Genomic DNA, 21,001 nt, shown 5'->3' on the forward strand with positions numbered 1-21,001 from the left:
GAACACATTTCACTAATAGATTTCATGAATCTATACCATAATAACTCTCTCCAATTGTAACAGCCCTAATTCTCATGTGTAGCGTAAAAAGCAACATCTGATCCAGTTAAGGCAAAAATGGACCTGACAAAAATCCATAAATAAAAACTTTCCATTGGTGTGTCAGTTGTGCTTGATATAGTATTAAGTCACCAGTAATGCATATATCAAAAGAAGTAAATTTAGCATCTGGGAAACTAGTTCTTATAAAAACAAATAGTGACTTTATTTCAGGAGAGGACGTGGGCTTTTCTTGTAACTTGAATAAAGGCAGAGTGTTGAGGGGCCATCGTTATCTGCAGCTTAAAAGCACTTTTTTTGTTAGTTTTTTTTTTTTTTTTTTAATATTCTGAACAAAATTAATTGTTGTTCAGGTGACTTACAATAATAGGCCAGTGCAAGCATATTCATTGTGGTTGCAGCGATCTGAATGTCACAGAATAACTCTAAAACTCTACATACAGTTGTTCTGCTTTTCATTCAGAGATTAACTAGGTCTTTTATTTTGAAATTCTACATCGTCTAAAATCTCCTTTATCTCAAACTGGAGGAAAACTTTGAGCAGGTGGGAACAATTACAGAATAATTAAGACAGGAAAAGCAGTTATCTTGTATATCCATGACTACTTGCGGTGCTCATGAGCATGTTCCCAAGCAAACGCCCACATCGACCCCCCACCCCTTACTGATACTCAAGGCAATGTCTATCAACTGTAAACAGCAGTAACAGTAGGGAGTTCTTCCCTTTGCTCCCATTCCTCCTACATGTTCATCTCAACCAAAACCACAAAAAGAAAGATAACGGTGTAAAATTACAGTGGCTTTTTTTTCTTTTCTTTTTTATTTCAACATGTTTAAGTCGTGATATTTGAACTCTCTTCCTCAGGACTAGGTTTTATTAGAGAGAAGGCCCTGAATGCCATGCTATAGTCAGTGGTAGGAGAAGTGAGTTGGACCAGACTGGGCCAGAAGGAGCTACTGTTTGACAAGGGACAGTGGCAACTTGGCAGCTTCGTCCTCAGATGTTAGTGTTTGTTCTTTCTGGGCCAACTGATGTTGATCTCTAACAGTGTGCGGTAACAGGGATTCAGTCAGAGTCGGGGGTGGTTTATTTAGTCAGGGTGACTTGATAGCTGACTAGTAGGGTTAATATTTGACAAAAAGATTTGTTTGCAAAACCGCATGATACCACGCTATGAGGTTTAGATTAAAGGAATGTTATTTGAAAGGTCCATGACCGGTAAGTTCTTCCGACAGGGACAAGCAGAGGGCAGGGACTAGGAGAGAGCAGAGCAGAGCTGGGACTGGGATGGGGACAGGGTAGTTTCCCCTGGTCTGTTTTTTAGTGTGGGGGCAGCTCGGGGCCTGAGAAACCAGATGGCTTTGTTTTGTTTCCCTGATGAGTCTGCCCAGCCACTAGGAAGGTCACAGACAAATACAGTACAGAGGGTGGAGGAAGGGAGGTGTGCTGTTTGTGGGAGAAAGAGAAAGCATCCAGACATCGTAGTGTTAAAACGCTGGAGGAAATGAATCAAATGTTTGGGGTTCTTTCTCTCTCTACTAACACACATACAATTTTGATGTCATTCATAATTCTATATCAGTGACTCAGGCTGCTGAGTGGGTCTTTCACTTGTGGTTGGATTCCCGGCCCCTCAAGTCAGCATTTCTAAGTGTGGACAAGGAATTACCCCTGATGGTGTGTGTACATACAGTATGTATGAATATGTGTCACTATATGAATGTGGCCTGAAGTCTAAAGTGCTTAGAGTGGTTGTTAAGTGCTCTACAAGTGCAGGCCCTCAATCAATACAGAGGTGCCTACTGTACAGTGGCTGCATCCTTCCCTGAGTTACCACTGTTTTTAAATACAGGGAGATGAAATCTATCTAAGAGCCATCTACTACCTTCTGTGTCAAAACAAAAGACCAAACACACAGACATACACAAGCACAACACAAACTTGCATCACGATTGTTATAAACACAGGTTACTCTAAGGTAGTAGTTAAGAGGTCATTTTGAATGATGGATACACAGACTACATATCAACAAAGTCACTAACAAAAAAAAGAAGCTGTGGCAAACTGGGAGGTTGGGATACTTGTCACACTAATCCAACTACATAATAGTGATAAAACAAGTGCACATCATAATAAACACTCTGTGTGTCTATGACCATCCACTGTTAGCGGTCCAGTAGTGATGAATATGCTACCAGGCAGCCTAATGATATTCCAAAACCGTTATAAATTAGAGTTATTACAAAGAAGCTCTCTGCTGTTGTCAGAATGGCTGAAGAACACGTGTGGTTGTCTTTACAGTATATCATCAGCTAGAGTCTGAGGGAAGGTGAATGTCTGCAACACAGTCATTAGTCAGACCCCTCAGTGTTAGCTCATTAATTATTCCTAAATCCCATTAACCAACTCAACCTCCATAATATTTTTTAACCGTCAAACAGACTGAAGTGAATTATAAAAACATAATAGGGTGCACAATATGTATGGACACATTTTGAACAGCTGGTTCCCAAGCAAGATGGCTACAGTAAAGGAGATCTGGTGACTTTGTCCCCTCACAAAGCAGAAAGCTAGCAGCTCATACAGCGTACGAGCACAGACAAGAATCAGTGGTGCAGATTGCTAGTGAACATCCACACACCATCACACATCCATGTTTCCTCTGTAGTTATTCTGCAGTGGTAGACAACCACAGCATCTACTTGTACATTTTTCATTAAGAGAAGATCATTTTCCCTGAAAAATGGAACTAGCATCTTTAAGTAACTAAAACCGGATACTAAGGATGATATTAAGTTGTTACTTTGCCAAGGACAAGATAAATTACTAAAAAAAAAAAAAACAGCTACCACTGCAAAACAAAATGAGAGGGAAACAATGGTACTGAGAGAGACACATTGGAGCTGTGCATTTACCTTCCAGGCCATATGAGGCAGTAGAGGCTGTGAGGACATCAGCTAAGTGGAGAGCAGGCAAAATAAAGAAGAAAAGAAAGGAAGGGAGCGAAAACAGAGTGTCAACATAAAGAGAGACTTAAAGTGTTGAAAAGAAGAGAGACAGAATAAAGATGAACAGAACCTGATTCAAGGCTTAAAACATTAAAATAAACATATAACTTATCTGTGTTTTAACCCAACAATCTGTGGACAACTCTTAAGTCCTTGAGGTTAATTGAGTTCACTTGATTTTGTGCTGAAAGTCTGCACTTTCAGCCACCACAAAGCCCAGTACAGTTATCCTTACCATCTGACAGAGACTCATAGTCATAGTCGTACTCGTCTTCTTCCTCTTCCTCTTCCTCATTGGTGTGGTTGCCAGGCGATGTAACCCCGGTTGATCCATTGCTAGCCTGTGCCTGCATGTGGGCCAGCTGGTGAGCCTGTGAGAAGGTTGAAACTGTTGTGAGCAAGAAGAACTCATTTACAAAGACATAAGTGTACTTGAAGACAGTTTGGTTTATATCTACCATCACCTATGTATAAGCAGGGTATAAAATTCACTTTGTGACCTACCTGCCAATGGCAGGTAATGTATGAAATTTTACCGGCCAAAATATGTTTTCACTGGCCACTGAACTGCTCACAACACAAAGTCATTAAAATCAGCAGTGTTTCCCCCATTGCATTATAGTTAGCTGCCTTAACAACACACACCTCCCTCCTAAACTAAATTGTTGCAATACATATATATTACAAAATAGGTTTAGGCTTAAGATTAGCTGATGGAATGACAACAGACATTGCATAAATAAAAAATAAATAATAAAATAGGCTTTCGGAGGAAGATATAGTGATGTGAGTTTTGAAACTTCCGTTTAAAAGTGCATAAACTTAGAGTGAATAAGTGGTGTGAACACAGGTTTTTTTTGTTTCTTTTTTCTAATATAGATCGGCTCACAGTTTGGCATTTATGATGACAATTATATAGTGAAGTTGGCATATTCCAGCTGCCGGCCAATGGCGAGTGGCCTTATAATTTTACTCGCCAAAACATATTTTTACCGGCATTTGGCGAGTGGTGGGTGCTAATTTTAAACCCTGCCTATAAGTATACAAGCTTTTATCTGATAACAAACTAGGTGTGTATTGACTGAAGTATACGATGCTTTAAGTGGAAATTGTGTAATGAGATGCACATTTGAGAACATCAGCAGGAATTATTGATGTGTGACGGGCAGCACTTAACAATTCTAAATATTCAATGAACTAATGCTACCAAAAAGTGCAATTAAAGGATATAAATGACATCAGCTATGAATTATGCACATGTCCTTATACATTGTATGTAGGTGTGTATATCTGTGGACAGGATGGATTTCTCTCTTCTTGACCTTCTGTTTAAGTATGTCCACCGGTGCCTGGTGGGCTTTCAGCTTCTTATTCTTGAGGAGGATTCTCCCCTGCAGCTGCAGCGGCGACGGCAAGTGAGGGTCATCACTGAAGTCGCTTTCAAAGAGGAAGCGTGTCACAAGGCGATCCCCAAACACCGTCTAGTGGGTACAATTTGAAACATGATAGACAATAAATAATGTAAAGGTATAGATCAGATGGAAATGTCAAGTGAGAGGAGGAGAGGGTAACTCAGAGGCTTTATAAGAACCCTCAACAACTCAAAAATGAAAGTGGTTTTATCAACACAAAACTACATCACAAATAAACAAGCTCGTGGTGAGCTGTCTGAACATGAAAGACTTCTCTTTATCAAGCCACTCAGAAGTCCGTCTCTGGGGAGGATGAAATGCTGGGAAGGTTTCTTAGATGAAAGCATGATGTTATTCTGTGATGTATCTGTCGTGCCCAGATATGTGTGGCCTTGTGTATACAACTTTTTTGAAAAAAAGAGGAAAGGGACAGTTGTAGCCTGAAGATTAAAAAAGCAAGCCGGCTGTCTGGACGTCTGCCAGACTGAATGCCCAGAGCAGCTGAGAAAATCTGGTCAAGGAAAACAAATGAGGGTAGTTCTACTCTGGCTCGAGTAGCGCAGTTAAAAGTGCCACAGAGGAAAATAATCCCACCTGGTTGTTATGGGAATAGTAAGTCTGGGCTAGAAAATAGGTGTAGCATTACCATTATCTAATTCTCTTTGTAAAAAGCAGGGTCTTACTGAAAATGGATAAAGAATGCTGGATAGAGAACTCTATCCATGATAAAACTTTTACCAATGCATTTTTTCTCTACCTGCTAGTAATGCTTCTCTATCAGTTAAACAGATGGAAACATCTTGTGTTGACTTTCAGTTTGGTTAAAATGCTCAAATTCTTTACATAATAAAATGACAAAAGATTGTCAGTGTCTCAGCTACCACTCACTGATCATGAAGTTCAATACCATAGACAGAAACAAATGAAGCACACAGAGAAAACCTACCTTGAAGATCTCCGCCATCTTGCGTTGCTGTGGAAGGGAGCAGTGGTTCTCTATGGACAGGATGACGGGCATGTCAGAATTGACAAATGCAGCCCGGTTAATTGCTTCCACCACATCCTGGAGGATGACAGGAAAGATTTAATTCTCAGAAAAATCACTTCAAGTCAAATATGTAACAATAAATCTCAGCTGAAACCAATACTAATGAAGTTTAGTATGAGCTACAGCTTCAACTTGAACACAACAATGTCCTCGGTTTGATTACATGGAAAAAATATCGCAAAGGCAACAAACTGGTGAACTGATGCCAGTTGATACGTGTCTGAAAAGTTTCACGTTTGTTTGTTTTACTGACACAACAGAGTTGCCCTAACAACCTCTGTCAGACTGAATACATCACACAGCAGTGCAACTGCTTTTGAAGATATGGTTGTTGTTAACATGTCCATCCAATGAAGCATGAGAGCAGAAAGCAGGGAGAACCAGTGCTAGATGCTTTTTGTTTTACTTTTCTAAATGAATGGACTTTCCTTTCTGTTATGTTGAATTCATGAATAAATATACATTCCTAACCTTGAAGGGTATCTTAGTGGTGAGTGTGTGCCCATGGTAAATAACTGGCATGCCATCATCTCCATCCCAACAGTCCAACTCCACGCTCCTACAGCCTTGCAGTAGCACCTAAGTAATCAACACATTGACATTCAATAAAAAAAAGCATTTTTATTTAAAAAAAAACATTTTCAATCACTGGGTAAATACACAGCAAGTCATTTTCTCACTGACCTGGCTGTAAAGCTCAACAGAGGACTCTCCCTTGAGCTGGTGTCCAGTCAGATATGTGTTATGAGAGGACTCAATGTAGTAATAGGACAGAGGGTAGTGCAGCTCCTCTGGGTTAATTTGGGATTCCTCATTACGAGATGCAAAGTTCTCCTTGTCCATCAAGTATCTGGAATAGACAGTAGGATATTGCAGTTATCGCAATTTGCAAGCCACCTCGAAAACCTCAGAAAAATGCCTAAAGGAGCTCATTAAAACTAAAAATTCTGTTCCTTTGAAAAAAAAAATTAAACTTGCAACTGTTTTGAAATACAGTGTTATGTAGTTTTTTCAATTTCAAATTGCAATTTGAATTCAATATAATTTTGTTGCTGAAATGAATATGCAATGAATTTAAAAACACAGACACACAAAAAAACTTTACCTTGCAAAACCTTCAAATGACATCCAGCCCATTTGTCTCATGCTTGCTGAAGGTTCAAATTTCTGCAAAAGAAAAGCGAGGGGGGGGGGGGGGGGGGGGGGGGATCAATGCATTAATAAAATGTTTTTACTGTCACCTTTACGTTCATCTACTGTATGCAGGGTCCACATTGTACCTGTATAATACTGAGAATCTCATCGTAGCCCATGTGCTCTCTCTGACAGTTGACTAAAAAGTCATTGAGCTGGGGGATGGCCAATCCCAAGACACCCAGTGATGCGTTCTCCACTCCTGTGCCATTGGTCACGATGCTGGCTGCCGCAATGGCGTCTGAGATCTGCTTCTGGTTGTCTGACATCTGCTGCCTCGTCCGGATGAACAGGCCAAGATCAGAACCATTGCGGGTTAATAAATCTGGAGAGGTGAGAAACAGAAGAAAAATATTAATACTTTTGTTCATTCTCTTTCCTGCTAACAATATATAAAAACAAATGACTGTGTATTGTACCAAGGTCTGGTTGTTGCCCTGTGTCTTTATCATCTATTCTGAGGTTGGTGTAGAGAGGAGCTGACTCTGGACTGGATCGACTGCAGGGAACAGCAAAGGTGTCAAACAGCTCCTTCAGGTCCTTCCTGCTTCGGATACTGTGGAGGAGATGATTCAGATTTTTAGCCATTGCCGTTTACATTCTATTTCAATTCAGCTCCTGCAATACAGATACTGTATGCAGAAGTATTATCTAATGCTCTCTTTGATCTATGCATCACACAATCTTTGAAATGCCTCTTTGTTTTTAGGACCTGTACATTTTAACCTATAAACAGGCATTCAACATAAATCTTTTTAAGTCCTATTTTCCCTGTTAACAGACAAACATATACAGTTCTGTACGTTTAAAGAGTTTGAGATTTGTGAGTTAGATTCATAAAAACCCCTTCAGGTAGGTTGGATAAACCTCAGCTGGTGGCTTAATGTGCTTCAGTTGCCATCTTTAGAAACTAAATCTAAATCAGGGGGGAAGTAGTTCCATATTCTCTGCAAGGCTGCACAAGTGAGGCATTTCGAAGGAAACTGCTGGGCAACAGATGAGAGGATACACTAGGACTAAGACATGGAGGAGGATTGGTATGAGAATAATCCAGTTCTTATCAAGGAAAAACATTGTTTCCTTTGATTTGACAGGGGAAAATATTATAGAAGCTAAATATTATACAGAGAAGATTCTTTGGAAAATATCTGCAGCATGATAACCGTGAAAAGCATTTGCTGAATTTGTTTGATCTCACTGTCTTTAGCTGCTATTGATAAAAACACAATAATTACATAACAAAAGGGAGTGACATTGCAGAAATGATGAACAGACTATTGACGATATACATATATCAACGCGTCAGGTGATAACAGAACACTGGATGGTTACACATAACCTGAAAAATGTGTTTGATCTGGGTTTTAGTTTGTGCTAGATAAAACAGAAACATACTCAGTAGTCGAGTTGTAAAAAAAATTCAGGGGGGATGGTCTATTTTTTTCACCTTAAAAAAAAGGGGGGGGGGGGATTCATGTAAATTCGATATCAAAACAAAACACTGAAAATAAGACTTCTTAATCCTCTCAAATCAAATCAAGCCAAGTTTATTTGAATTTTTTTTAGATTTTATTATTTCTTTTATTCAACTCTCTAATGATGAAATAATTAGGGCTGTCAATCTATTAAAATATTTAATCCCGATTAATCTCATGAATGTCATACTTAACTCGCGAATATTAATTAATTAATCGCAAATTAATCGCACATTTTTATCTATTATAGCCTAAATGTCCCTTGAAGTATCATTTTAATACTTTTATCAACATGGAAAAGTGGATAGGCTTGATTTGTGCAAATGTTTTTTAATGAAATCAACTATCAATAGATAAAAAGAAATTGACGCCGTTAAAATTGATTTGACAGCCTATAATTACAAGTTATATGTCCAACATTTAATGTAAAAAGGGGAGGGATGGAGAGGGGGGATGGCATTTTTTCAGGGGGGATGATTTTGATCGTTTTTATTTCAGGGGGGATGCCATCCCCCCTCATCCCCCCTCAACTTGACTACTGAACATACTTATCAAACTTTAAATACTTTGAATTCAATCTGCCATGTTGACATGTGAATCCGTATTTTGTGAACAGCATCTTACTCTCTGGGATCTACTGTACCAGGATATCGGTTTTATTATTCACCTGAATGACTTGAAGAGCTCAACAAACTCAATGAAGCTCATGGTGCTGTCAGAGATCATGAGGTTCTGGAAGCCTTTGAAACAACCTTTCCCTCGACCGTGCCACGACCTGCTGCTCCAGGCCCTGCAACCGACAGAGAGGAGGAAACATTTCTTAACCTGACAAGAAAAAGGATGTCTCTGCGGTCAAAGATTCACACCTCTGGCCTGCATTCATAGTACATACCCTGGCTGTGACTTGGCAGTAGTTCCTGAAAGGATTGGAGAGGATTGAGGGCGGGACTGGTTAGACCCTGCCATGCTGGAGGAAGAAGAGGAGGAGGAGGAAGAAGCTAGTAATCCAGGGCTCCTGCTGGATGAGAGGGAGAATGGTCCAGGGAAGCTGTCCTCTATGGAGACAAAGACAATTATGTAAATAATGATCATACAGGCACAGTACTACAGCATACTTAAAAGAATAGTTCACCCAAAATTCAAATTGCACTCATTATCTACTCACCCTCATGTGGACTAAGGGCTGGGAGAAGTTTCAGAGTCCTCCGTGGCTTCTCTGAGTTACAGGGGGTCTCGGCGTAGCAGTGCATGTCCATATAACGGTTGCAAATGGATACCAACTGTCTTTGTAACAAAAAGACACACCAAAAAACATCCAAATACCTCCATGCTGCTCGTATGTAATGTCCGTCTTGTATTGAAGCCCCGAAATGCGGAATTGTTCCGAAAAAAATTAAATAAGTCTATATTTCAAGCTTGTTTGTAGCGGAAGCTTCTCTTCCTGGTTCGTCCAAATCTCTTGTTTTTTGGTGTGTCTTTTTGTTACGAAGACAGTTGGTATCCATTGGCAACCGTTATATGGACATGCAGTGCTGCACGGAGACCCCCTGTAACTCAGAGAAGCCACGGAGGACTCTGAAACTTCTCCCAGCCCTTAGTCGACATGAGGGTGAGTAGATAATGAGTGAAATTTCAATTTTGAGTGAAGTATTCCTTTAAATGCTTCCTAAAAATGTCACCTGGATCTTCTTGGTCGATGCTGTCTGACTCTGGTCCATTTCGATACAGTCCCTCCTTACAGCTCCGGGTTTTCCTAGAGACCATCTCATCATCTGTGGCATCCCCGCTGTCTCCCTGTGGTGAATTTATAAACCACTTCAAGCCACTTAAAAACCAACCATCTATTCTGTACTCAACAATAAGAAGTCAAATCTCTATGAGTTTGTAGTTTCAATAAGAAAGAACTTAACAGTACCGAGAGAGACTAACTCGTATGTCTCTTTGTGATTTATTTACATTTGTACATCACAGTTATACTGAATGTATTGTGACTTGAACAATTAAAGGGATAGTAGCATTTTTTTTTCAAAGTGGGGTTGTATGATCTACAAATAGCCCCTAAGTACTTTAATTGCAGTAGAAGACTCTCTGCACTCCTCCCATTAGCAACGCCAGCCCATAGCCCTGCCCAGAGATTTATAACATACAGTGTTGTGAACAGACCCAAAAAAACGGCCTATTTTCGCGGCCTAAAAGAGGTTTTACCTGAAAGAAAATACACAGTTCCATTGTTCGCTATAATATAATTTTTTCCAGCCCCTCAAAGTGCAGGAAAAACGCAGTTTTTATTTGGACCTAACCAACTGCTGATCAGCGGGCGCTAACCATGGGCGGAGGGATACGTGAGTTGGTTAGGTCCAAATAAAAACTGCCTTTTTCCTGCACTTTGAAGGGCTGAACAAAATTATATTATAGCGAACAATGGAACTGTGTATTTGTAGATCATACAACCCCACTTTTAAAAAAATGCTACTATCCCTTTAAACCTAACAATTGACTTTAATCCACTATAAATGTAGAACTCTATGTACTGACCCTGACGAGGACTTTTTTCTTCTTCTTGGCCTTATCGTTGATGCTCAGAGGACTGTTTTTCTGGGCACCAGGTTTCTCTGCTCCACCTGTGATGTTCCATCTGCGTCCACCAAACAGCTCAATGGCCTGAGCCAGTGTGGGGCCTTCGTACCTGCCATCCTCCTAACAGAGTAAAGGCACAGTTCAGGAGGATTTAAGGAATTTGAGATTCAACTCACAAACTGAATGATTATGCACAAAACGGCAAAGAGGGAAACTACTAAAGTTTTAGGAAGATGTAAAATATTTTGATTTGAAAAGCAACAGAGAAGAGAAAAAACTCATGGCACATTTTACTTAAAAAACAACAATGCTGAAAAACTTTTCAAACAGACACTGTGATGGAAAGTATTGCAAAGGAAACATCAGTCAGTTGAGAATCTATCTACCTGATAGAGACTGACATACTGCCTCCTCAGCCACTGCAGCCTTTGGTCAGGAAACTTCTTCAACTTCCTGGTTGCATTCACCAGCTCTGACAGGCCCTTGTGAAGCATCCGTGCCGTGTGATTGGGAGCCACAAAGTGCAGGAGCCTGCAGTCAAGGGACCAGTTAAAACACTTACTGAACCTGAAGGCAGCTTCTCGTCTTCTTACCAAATACAGTACCACTGCAGTACTGCAGCAGTGCTAAAAAACTGGATTTCAAAGTAAGACATGAGTGGTGACAAGGCCCTGACCTGTTGTCTGTGGTGCTGAGACCATAGAGGAGTGTGAGGCCATTCTCCTCAACTGTCATTTGACTCAGCTTGTTCTGCAGACACACAGCGTGGACGTCCACTCCCTGGTGACCCAGAAACACTGCCTGCATTCAGATAAAAAACATGAGTAAGAATACAGTCCAAACCATGACTGTCACTGTTTTTCCTCAAATTCACATTCTTCTGTCTCGTATATTCCATTTCAAATCCCTGCACCAGTTTCAAAGACTTAACATTGTTACAGTTTAGATACTGAAACAAATCAACAAACCTTCACTACTCCCAGGTCCAACAGGCCTTCTGCCAGTCCTGCCACTACAGTCTGTCCTAAGCCCAGTGGTTGCTCTGGAGAGGAAGCTCCTCCGCTCTGAGGCTTACCTGCCATAAATCAACACATTTATGATATGTTTGAAATGTAGTAAAAGGCACAAATGCCCACATTTACAACCAGTTTAATTTGTATGTGTTAAAAAAGACATGGGGCTGACCTTGTCTGGATAAACACATTTACAACACGTGTAAAACACAATAAAGACACAGGAAATAGTTTTTTTAATACATATATAAATATATACAGTATATATCACGGATGCCTGTTTTCCATTTGTTTAAAGAGTAATGATGAGAGGGGAAGCAGTGCTTGTCTATCTGAGATATAAACATACTCATCGTGTTTAAAATATCTCTCAGAGAGACACAAACCGATTACATAGCTCAGTAGAAAATTTAATTACAAGTGATGTAAAAAAAAAAAATACAGCAAAGCAGATAAGCATGTCTCTAAATGATATCAAGATGGTTGTGTTGGCTCTGTGATCATTTACCCCAGGTAAGTGTTGTGTTGTCAGGCTGTAGCCGCAGCAGACAGCGAGCTGTGAGGTGGCTGTCCTGGTCGTAGTGGATGACTGTAGCCCCCTGCAGCAGGAACTGGTGAACATCAGGTTGGAGTGACAACACGTACCTAGAAAGAGAGAATACAAAGAGAGTGGAGTGACTGTTGGCAGAGTTTTTTGGGTGAGTATGACTGTGTTTGTGTGTTTCTTACCAGGGAATGAGTTCGGTGCCGTGGCTGAAAGCTCTGTGTGTCTCCTCAGTGCCCTGGAACTCCACCTCCTTCACCACCGGCTCAGACGACAAGTCACCGTCTGAATCCGACAAGTCCCCGACCATGAATCTGCAAATGGATACAAGTTCCAAGAGAAGAGATGCAATGTGAGGTTGTGAAAAAAAGAAATAATAATAATAAAAAGGAACATTGTCTGAACATCACAGTCTTAGTTTATGCAGATGCATCAGTTTCTATGTTGGATTTCAACTATTGCAGCAAGTGTGATGAAGCATTTGCAAGAAAATACACTGAGGTTGATTCAAAAATAAGAAAATGAGCTACATCTACAGGACGACAAACAACTCTGTCCTGTAATGCATCGGATGAACAAGCCAAAAAAGCATCATGCATTTGTCATTGCACATTCCTTGACTACTAAACTAAATTCTACCCAAACTTCTATCTTCATGAGGTTAGACAACATATCTCAAACTCCTTAAACCCTTGCAATCACTTACAAGACACGGTTTGATTCTGGCGGTGTCCTAAATGAGTGGGAACTACAGGATGGAGAAGAGTGAGACAAGCAATGGTGAAAAAAATGAAGACACATGCCCTCATAAGTGAAAAGGAAAAAATAGCAAAGAGGCCATGCCGGAGGGAAAATGAGAAACACAGGAAAAGAACACCTAAACCTCTTTGAGTAAGAAAGATGATATTTATCTGCATCCGCGTACAAACGGATGAAAAGTTTCTCCCTCGCCAAAATGAAGCAGTGTTATCCTGACCTCCAACATGAAATAATAACTCAGAGTCACAGACAACTGTCTTGAAACAAAGAGAAGACAATCCAGATTTCCTCAGTACAAATACCACAGCCTGAGCTTGAAATTAAATCAGTTTTCTAACAACATTTCACGTTGGTGTCCTAATTCCAGCGAACTACCTGTCACCACTGCTCTGAAAAGTGCCAGAGCTCTGCTCCTTCCTGCCCAACAGGAAACTGACCTGTTATCTCTTTTCTCTGTGACACAGGGGTTTATGTGAACATCACCTCATCACCATAACAATCTGTAAATAAGTTCCTCCACAAGCCCATTATCTTGTGCAGGTGTTTATGAAAACACAAAGTTTCACTTTGTGTATAGAAGGTGACCCAGAATAAGACGCTGTACAGTGGAAGTTTGGTGAGAATCCAGTCCATCTGGCCTCAGAAACTGAGCTGTGAATGCAAAATGCTTTTAATGTTCAGTCTTTTGTAAATCATTATATAGCAATTGTCTGAGTTATTATGAGAGAGACTGCTGTGGAAGGTTTACTGAAATTGGCATTGGCCTTACTTTTACCACATAGCAGTGTTGATAGTTTTCATAAGAATTTGGTAAATAAAAGATAATTTTATTTTACTTTGTCTGCAAGTCACTGCCTGTGAACAAACAGGACAATAAAGAACTCAATTTTGGACACAGAACTTTAGAAGGAAGGTCATAGTGCTAAAGAATAGATTATATCCAGTCTGGTTTATACTGTAGGAGTGATTCACTCATAAATTTAAAAAAATAGTTTATATCATTTATACTGTATTGATAAAAAACTGAGACAGATTTATGAGTCTGTTATACATATCACACTTAAAAAAACAACATGTTTAAAACATTCTTTAAAGAATAGACAAAGCCAGAATGAAGAAAGAAAGTCAAACAATGAAAAACAACTATGCAATCAACTGATAGACTGTGTTCCAGTGTGCTGATGGACCGGGTCACATGCTAGGTGCCATTTGATACTGTGCTAATATTGCACAAAATCCCCCAGAAACACAGAGATTATCCATTATAAATTATGTGATGTTCAAGACCCTGTGACAGTCACCGGTGTAATGTATCCTTAAACACAACACCAACATTGTCAGGAGCTCTACAGTCGCTGTTTAGAGCTTGATGAACTGGACACTGAAAGGAGTCTGTCACTGGGGTAAACATAATGTACATTTAAAAAAAGGTGGAGGGAAAAACAAAGGTACTGACTGATTTCGGCAGCGGTCCCTGAAAGAGTTGTTCCTTGATGTGGGAGACGGGCCAGTAGAAGAGGGACTGGTGGACGCCTCATCGGTATCCTCTGACTCCAAACTACGATTACATGATCTGAGGAGACAGAGAGAGAAGTCAGAGAGGAGTCAAGCGCAAGAACATTTGGAAATGTGATATCAAAGCCAAAAGTAGAGTAAAGCAGGAATACTGAGGAGTGAAGCTGACAGATCATAAAGTCACGAAGAGAAGATCAGAGGAGACTGTCATTAGTCAGAAAGTAAAAGCAGACTTTACGAGCCAGGCAGACATTTTTACACAGATGCAGTGTACCTTATTATCTGGAGGATGTTGCTGACAGTAGCTTCTTTTTCTGGGACGTGTAGGCCATTTGGACCAGACCGCAACATAAAGTTGTGCTGGCCGCTGTAGTCAGACACAAACTAGAGAGAAGAGGACATGTCTTCTTATTGCTCAGATCAGTTATATTTGAGTTTGAGTTTGAGTTTTTTTTCGATCAGCAAAAAAAATAAAAATAAAAAAATAAATAGAACAACAAAAAAACTGTTACACATCCCTCTAAAAGCAGGGCTGCATGGCTGATCGAAAGGGTCAGGGCTGAAGCTACAAGCTTATAGATGCCCTAACCTTTACACCATACATGTAAATATGTGTATATACAGTACCTTTACATAAACAAACAAGCATACATGTGATCTACACACATACAGTATACACACACACCTACATGTACATACTCAGCAAATACCAAGCAAAAAATAGACATTTAACATTTGTCAAATCATTCCTACCTACATTTAAATCATTCCCCACCTTCAAGACTGTATCTTTCCAAAATGAACATTTTTAACTTATTTTTTAAATTGCACCAGATTTGTACTTTTTTTGATCTCATCAGTTAACTTGTTCCACAGCTTCACCCCACAGACAGATCAGAGTGATCAGATCAGATTTTCAGAGTAGTGTGAACAATTGGTTGTTTAAAATTCCATCTCCCTCTTAGATGGTATCCCCCTTCTCACTAAATCACTAAAGTTTTTTTGTATATGGCCAGGTAGTAATTTATGATGTGCTTTATACAGAATTTGTGTGGTTCTGAATTCTACTAGATCCCAAAATTTCAGTATCTGTGATTTTATATGAGACATGTACATTTGTGTATGCTTGAAGGTGTTTGCTGTACCTCTATTGAGTCTTCTGTGTTGTCTGGAGGTGGTTTAAGGCTAATGATGCTGGCCGTCCCATCTAGTGCGTCGCTCAGCTCCTTCAGAAAAACCCCACAGAATGGGACAACCTGGGGTGCAGGGACAGGACAAAGGAAAGACAGTCTGTTATGGCTTTTACTCAACTGTAAAGTTCAGAGGAGGATGCCATATGAGAAATGTTATAGTCAAATAAATCCAAACTGAACAGGAGTGACTCACCTTGCATCCTGGGATATTTAGAGCCCTGGTCACAACCTTCTTGTACTCTGAAGAAGACTCGTGCTGAGCCATGGCGTCCTTCAAGCTTCTCATGGTGTCAATGTCCGACTGGTACATAAACTGCCACATCTTCAGCACCTTACGAGACCTGGAACACGAAAAAATGTTGCAGTCAGTTGCGTATTCATGAGCCCCGGCACATTTTGAGTGTGTCAGTGTGTGTGCGCTGCTTGAGACCTGAGTCCTGCCAGGAACTCCATGACACCGTTGTAGTTTCCCATGTTCCAACAGCATTTAGCCACGTGGACCAGGTAGGAGAAAACCTCTCTCTTCTCATCCAAGGTCCCAGCTGTCAGGACAAGCCATGTCACCCACGAGCTCACCTATTGAGACAGAATTTGACATGTTACTAATAGTGATTATCACATTAAAACTGATTAACAAACAGTAAGATTTGTGATTTATTCATATAGGCCTTTTCAAAACAAAGCCATTCCTCACAAACATAAATGTCTGAAGAAAGCCCTTTCTTCCAGGACTATTCATTTATTAAAAAGCGCAGTGATAAAATATTCTGGTGCAACATTTTGTACGTAGCTGCATGAACAGTGGCCATAATGTATTATATAATACTATGACACATGAAGCACATACTCGAAACTACTTGCGCTTTTTGAGTCGTGTCTGGAATGTAGTTCCGGTTACGTATTTGCCTCGAAAACAACTCTGTCTCAAAAAGTTACATTATTATTTCATAGCGTGGTGAATGTGCAGGTCACAACTAGTCCATGAGAGAGTTTTGGAGTTGTTGGATTGTGTATTTGATGAGTTTGATGAGGGAAAGGCAGAAATACTGCGTGCCATGCAGAGCTCACATCTCTGCCCCGCTGATCTAAAAACAGCTTGCACCGACAATTAAAGGTAATGAACCTACCCCTAAGACTACAGGGTTTATGGCATAGGGCGAATTTGCCAAAATGTTGAAATACCCCTTTAAAACCCAGTGAACAGGAGAAAAGGTCCACGGCCAAAAGAGTCAGCTGAAACTCTCCGTTGTGTGTATGTGTGTGGTCTTCTGTGCGCTCGCCTCAACGCTTTTAAATTCTGGAATGGCAACCTGTGTCTAAAGTGGTATAGTGTATGTACAGGAGCACGCCAGCTGGCCACACACTGACACACACACACACATGTCACACAAAAGAAAGAATGAGATCAGATATCTATGAGCTGCAGTCTGTCTCTGCTCAGACTGCCCTCAAGCACACGCAAAAGATACAAACCAGATATTTATCACAGTCAGCTTCCTCTCACATTCTTTGTGATGGAGACGCACATGCAAACACACATAATACAGGAAAAGATCAGATTTCAATCGTACAGTTTCTTTCTCCATACCATGTGCCTCTATGCATTTTAGCTTCATAAAATTCATTCACACATGCGCAAACACACACACACACACACTAAACCACCCCACCCCCTTTGCAGGCGGTAAAAACATCCCCCTGGCCCAGAGATCTATTACTGGGTTATGTAAGGATCTGTAAAGCCCACCATGGTCTGACTTCACAGGGACTAAATAAAGACACACACACACACACACACACACACACACACACACACACACACACACACACACACACACACACACACACACACTCACACACAACAAAGTATCTTGCGTCCACTTCACCTTTGACAAAACACTGCTAAAAATGTGATATTTTTTCCCATTTCAAACTCTGACCTTTGAGAAGGTTATGACACAAGCAAGTACAGAAATCCTACATAACACATGCAACCGAACCCTCTGACCTTGTAAAAAATGCCAACCTTTTCACATACATTACGTATGAGACCATGGATACTCACATATCTTACCTCAGGCACTTACATATACAATTGAACACACAGTATATACAGACATCTCAGATATGAGCTTGCACATACACAGACCCTGCTCTATAAACATATAATCTACAGTCTTCGATAAAAAAGCTGAATTTCATTTGTCAGACTTTAAAAAGGTTAGTTGTCATAATTTCAAACTCACTCATGTTAATAGTGTTATGGTTTGTTAAGTCTCTACCCAATACGAGTGAAACCATGCCAGTTTATGCATTCCTGCGTGATAGAAGCACAAGCAATCAGAGGGCTCGGTGCTGGGAAGGTTACTCAAAATGTAATCCATTTCATGCACTTAAAACTGTCTCCTTTCAACTGTTCTCCCTCATGTCGTGTCTATATTTACTCAACCTGACAAACATCAAAAGCTAAAACTTAAGTTAAAGTTGCAACACTTATCCTCTAAATCCTGTCAAATAGATTATGCAGTTGAGTGGAGTGACAGTTTCAAAATATTCTTTTTGATGTTCCAAGCAGCAGTTGAGAAAACAACCAGGATCCATTTAGTAGCTGCTCTGGAGCTTTCTATTATGTATATCACATGAGCTTCAACATCCAGAGATGGAGTTCAAGCCATTTGTTGTGGAAATGCAGACGTTTACATTTCTGAGCATGTCCAGTGCTCTGTCCACATCTGCTGGTGACAATCATGTGATATAATGGAAATGCAAACCTGCTCCGTTCAACTGTAGGGACCTTTCTACATCTCCATCTTTACTCTATGTATCCATCAGCACTGTCAATATGTAAAAGGGCAAAGAAGATCCTTGAACATCATCATCTATGACCAATTCACAATTCTTAAAGGGATAGTTCACCCAAAATTCAAATTTCACTCATTATCTACTCACCCTCATGTCAACTAAGAGCTGTGAGAATTTTCAGAATCCTCCGTGCCTTCCCTTAGTTACGGGGGGGTCCGTGCAGCAGTATTTGTCCATATAATGGTTGTCAATGGATACCAACTTTCTTCGTCCAAAAAGACACACCAAAAAACATCCAAATACCTCCATACTGCTCGTCTGTAATGTCCCTCTTGTATTGAAGCCCCGACATGAGAAAATGTTCAGAAAAATATTAAATAAGTCTATATTTTAAGCTTGTTTGTAGCGGAAGCTCCCAGTGTCTCAGTTCACTGCTCTTCCTGTGTCAGTGCAAATCTCACATGATTTGCACTGACCGGCGGAACAATTTCTCATGTCGGGGTTTCAATACAAGAGGGACATTACAGACGAGCAGTATGGAGGTATTTGGATGTTTTTTGGTGTGTCTTCTTCTGTGTATGACTTTCTGATGAACAAACCCACTGCCCTACAGTATCTTATCCGTTACTCCCCTGCTCTGTGCGTGCCAGGATGTGCATGCTTTGCGTGAAAATCTGCTATCAGCCACTTCGAGCATTATGACATAATGTGAAACCATGTCAGCAGCTGGGTTGTATTACAATCGCCATTTAAACCATTCTGACCGTCTGCAAGAGACTATTTGAACCGTCGCCGATCCAGAGAGTTGGCATCTCCTCTGATATTCCAGATCGCAGAGGTGTGTGCTTAGTGTTGTGTATGCGAGATAATAGACAGGATATGAAGATATACTATATATAGAGAGAGCATGTACATGTAATAGCAGAAGAGAGCGAACCAGAGATGAGAACAGACAAGAGGACAATACGACAGACTAAAACTGTGTAAAGAGTTTTGTTAAACAACTCCCTCCCTTATATACACAAGCATAGGTGTTATCAGTTGACAATAATCCAACCATGCACGCACACACACACACAGAAAGTGAGAGCCAGAGCTGGGTACAAGCTGATCCCCATTTGATGTTTGTCTGTGTCCATCTGTCTGTCCGTCTGTCTGTCTCCATCTGTGCGCATGTTATTAGTTGAACTATGAGGGTCAGTTAGTTTCTCCTTGATACACGAATTACATAACCAAGGTTGTCGGAGAACTATTACAAACTCAGCGCATGAGCACAGACTGGTCCTGTCAGAGCTAAACACTCCAGACAGACACAAAGGGGTCCCAACTGTTCACCCCTCCTTCACGCCAAATTCTCTCTTTCCGTGCTATCTGTTTTTACAGCAGGATCTTTCACTCCCATACATGGCTTGAACATGCTGGATCAAAATCTTAATCTTTTTTCCCCAATTTACAGCATGTTAATTGTGAGGAAAATTAAAACAAGAAAGTTATATTACAAACAGAGGAACCTATCAAGGAAAGAGTGAGCAGCTGCAAACCAGAATGACTTCCATCAGAAATGATCCAACTATACCCACAACTTTTTGAAGAAACAAAAAAAAAACATTCATAGTATATTATTTGTATTTCCATAAAACAAAAGCACTGAATCAGAACTTCTCAGAGCCCATGTTGACTTCTTTTGGTCAACCAACCAACATTTCCAGTTTACTTTCAGAGAATCAGTGAAGCTGGACTGAAACATTTCTGGAGTTAAGAGGAGCCAATGTGACATTCATTTTTGTTGTTTGTATTCACTCATCATTCAGCAGTACCACTCATGGTTTACTGGAAATTTTAAAGAATAAAAGTAGAAAAAATTCCCATAATGTTGTGACAGGTCTATGGGGGAAATAGTTAGAAAATGCAAATCAAATCATTGAAAGATGAAGTAAATATTTTATATAACACTGTCCGTCATCGCTGAGGAAAATTGTAGGCAAACTCATCCAAAGCATAGTGCACAGTCAGCTAAGATACCCCATAATACATCATGTCAGTGTCTCCACACTGGGAATCACTGTTGTCATTTGACTGTTGATCCATTGTGCCCATATATGGTTATGATGCACATTTGGGAAACTATTTTTCATGTGCCTCTCCTCTGACTGACTTAAATGAAAACCAGCTGATGTGAAAGGCATGCAACTTAAAGATGACATCATCATTCCCGTTCAGGCTGCCTCACTTTCTCTTTCTCACCAGTACAGTGTTGTGATTGTTTATGCTCAAAGTCACTCACCATAAAGACACAAGACCCAGGAGAGTAACTTCAGCCAACGTACATTGTGCAGTGTGCGCTTCAGTCATGGGCTGATAAGATGGTATGCCTCCACATAAATACAACATAGTTGCATA

At 40.3% G+C, this 21,001-nt stretch overlaps 1 protein-coding gene across 2 annotated transcripts in view; it reads right to left on the reverse strand.

Moving 5' to 3' along the window:
• The window catches only part of plce1 (phospholipase C, epsilon 1), a 92,791-nt gene that overhangs the window by 14,043 nt on the left and 57,747 nt on the right, over positions 1 to 21,001 (reverse strand). For both annotated transcript variants that reach the window (XM_083994727.1, XM_083994728.1), the window contains 24 exons: positions 16,230 to 16,375; positions 15,993 to 16,140; positions 15,752 to 15,862; positions 14,881 to 14,990; positions 14,548 to 14,664; positions 13,039 to 13,080; positions 12,518 to 12,646; positions 12,297 to 12,433; positions 11,744 to 11,850; positions 11,452 to 11,576; positions 11,162 to 11,306; positions 10,734 to 10,895; positions 9,878 to 9,992; positions 9,091 to 9,253; positions 8,866 to 8,988; positions 7,143 to 7,279; positions 6,810 to 7,048; positions 6,635 to 6,696; positions 6,214 to 6,379; positions 6,001 to 6,108; positions 5,428 to 5,544; positions 4,392 to 4,550; positions 3,305 to 3,440; positions 2,977 to 3,018 (listed from right to left, as the gene is read on the reverse strand). In XM_083994727.1, coding sequence (XP_083850853.1) covers positions 2,977 to 3,018; positions 3,305 to 3,440; positions 4,392 to 4,550; positions 5,428 to 5,544; positions 6,001 to 6,108; positions 6,214 to 6,379; positions 6,635 to 6,696; positions 6,810 to 7,048; positions 7,143 to 7,279; positions 8,866 to 8,988; positions 9,091 to 9,253; positions 9,878 to 9,992; positions 10,734 to 10,895; positions 11,162 to 11,306; positions 11,452 to 11,576; positions 11,744 to 11,850; positions 12,297 to 12,433; positions 12,518 to 12,646; positions 13,039 to 13,080; positions 14,548 to 14,664; positions 14,881 to 14,990; positions 15,752 to 15,862; positions 15,993 to 16,140; positions 16,230 to 16,375 — 3,046 coding nt within the window. The remainder of the gene's footprint in view (positions 1 to 2,976; positions 3,019 to 3,304; positions 3,441 to 4,391; positions 4,551 to 5,427; positions 5,545 to 6,000; positions 6,109 to 6,213; positions 6,380 to 6,634; positions 6,697 to 6,809; positions 7,049 to 7,142; positions 7,280 to 8,865; positions 8,989 to 9,090; positions 9,254 to 9,877; positions 9,993 to 10,733; positions 10,896 to 11,161; positions 11,307 to 11,451; positions 11,577 to 11,743; positions 11,851 to 12,296; positions 12,434 to 12,517; positions 12,647 to 13,038; positions 13,081 to 14,547; positions 14,665 to 14,880; positions 14,991 to 15,751; positions 15,863 to 15,992; positions 16,141 to 16,229; positions 16,376 to 21,001) is intronic.

This window comes from Trachurus trachurus, assembly GCF_905171665.1.
Source record: "Trachurus trachurus genome assembly, chromosome: 19".
Classification (NCBI taxonomy): Eukaryota; Metazoa; Chordata; class Actinopteri; order Carangiformes; family Carangidae; genus Trachurus; species Trachurus trachurus.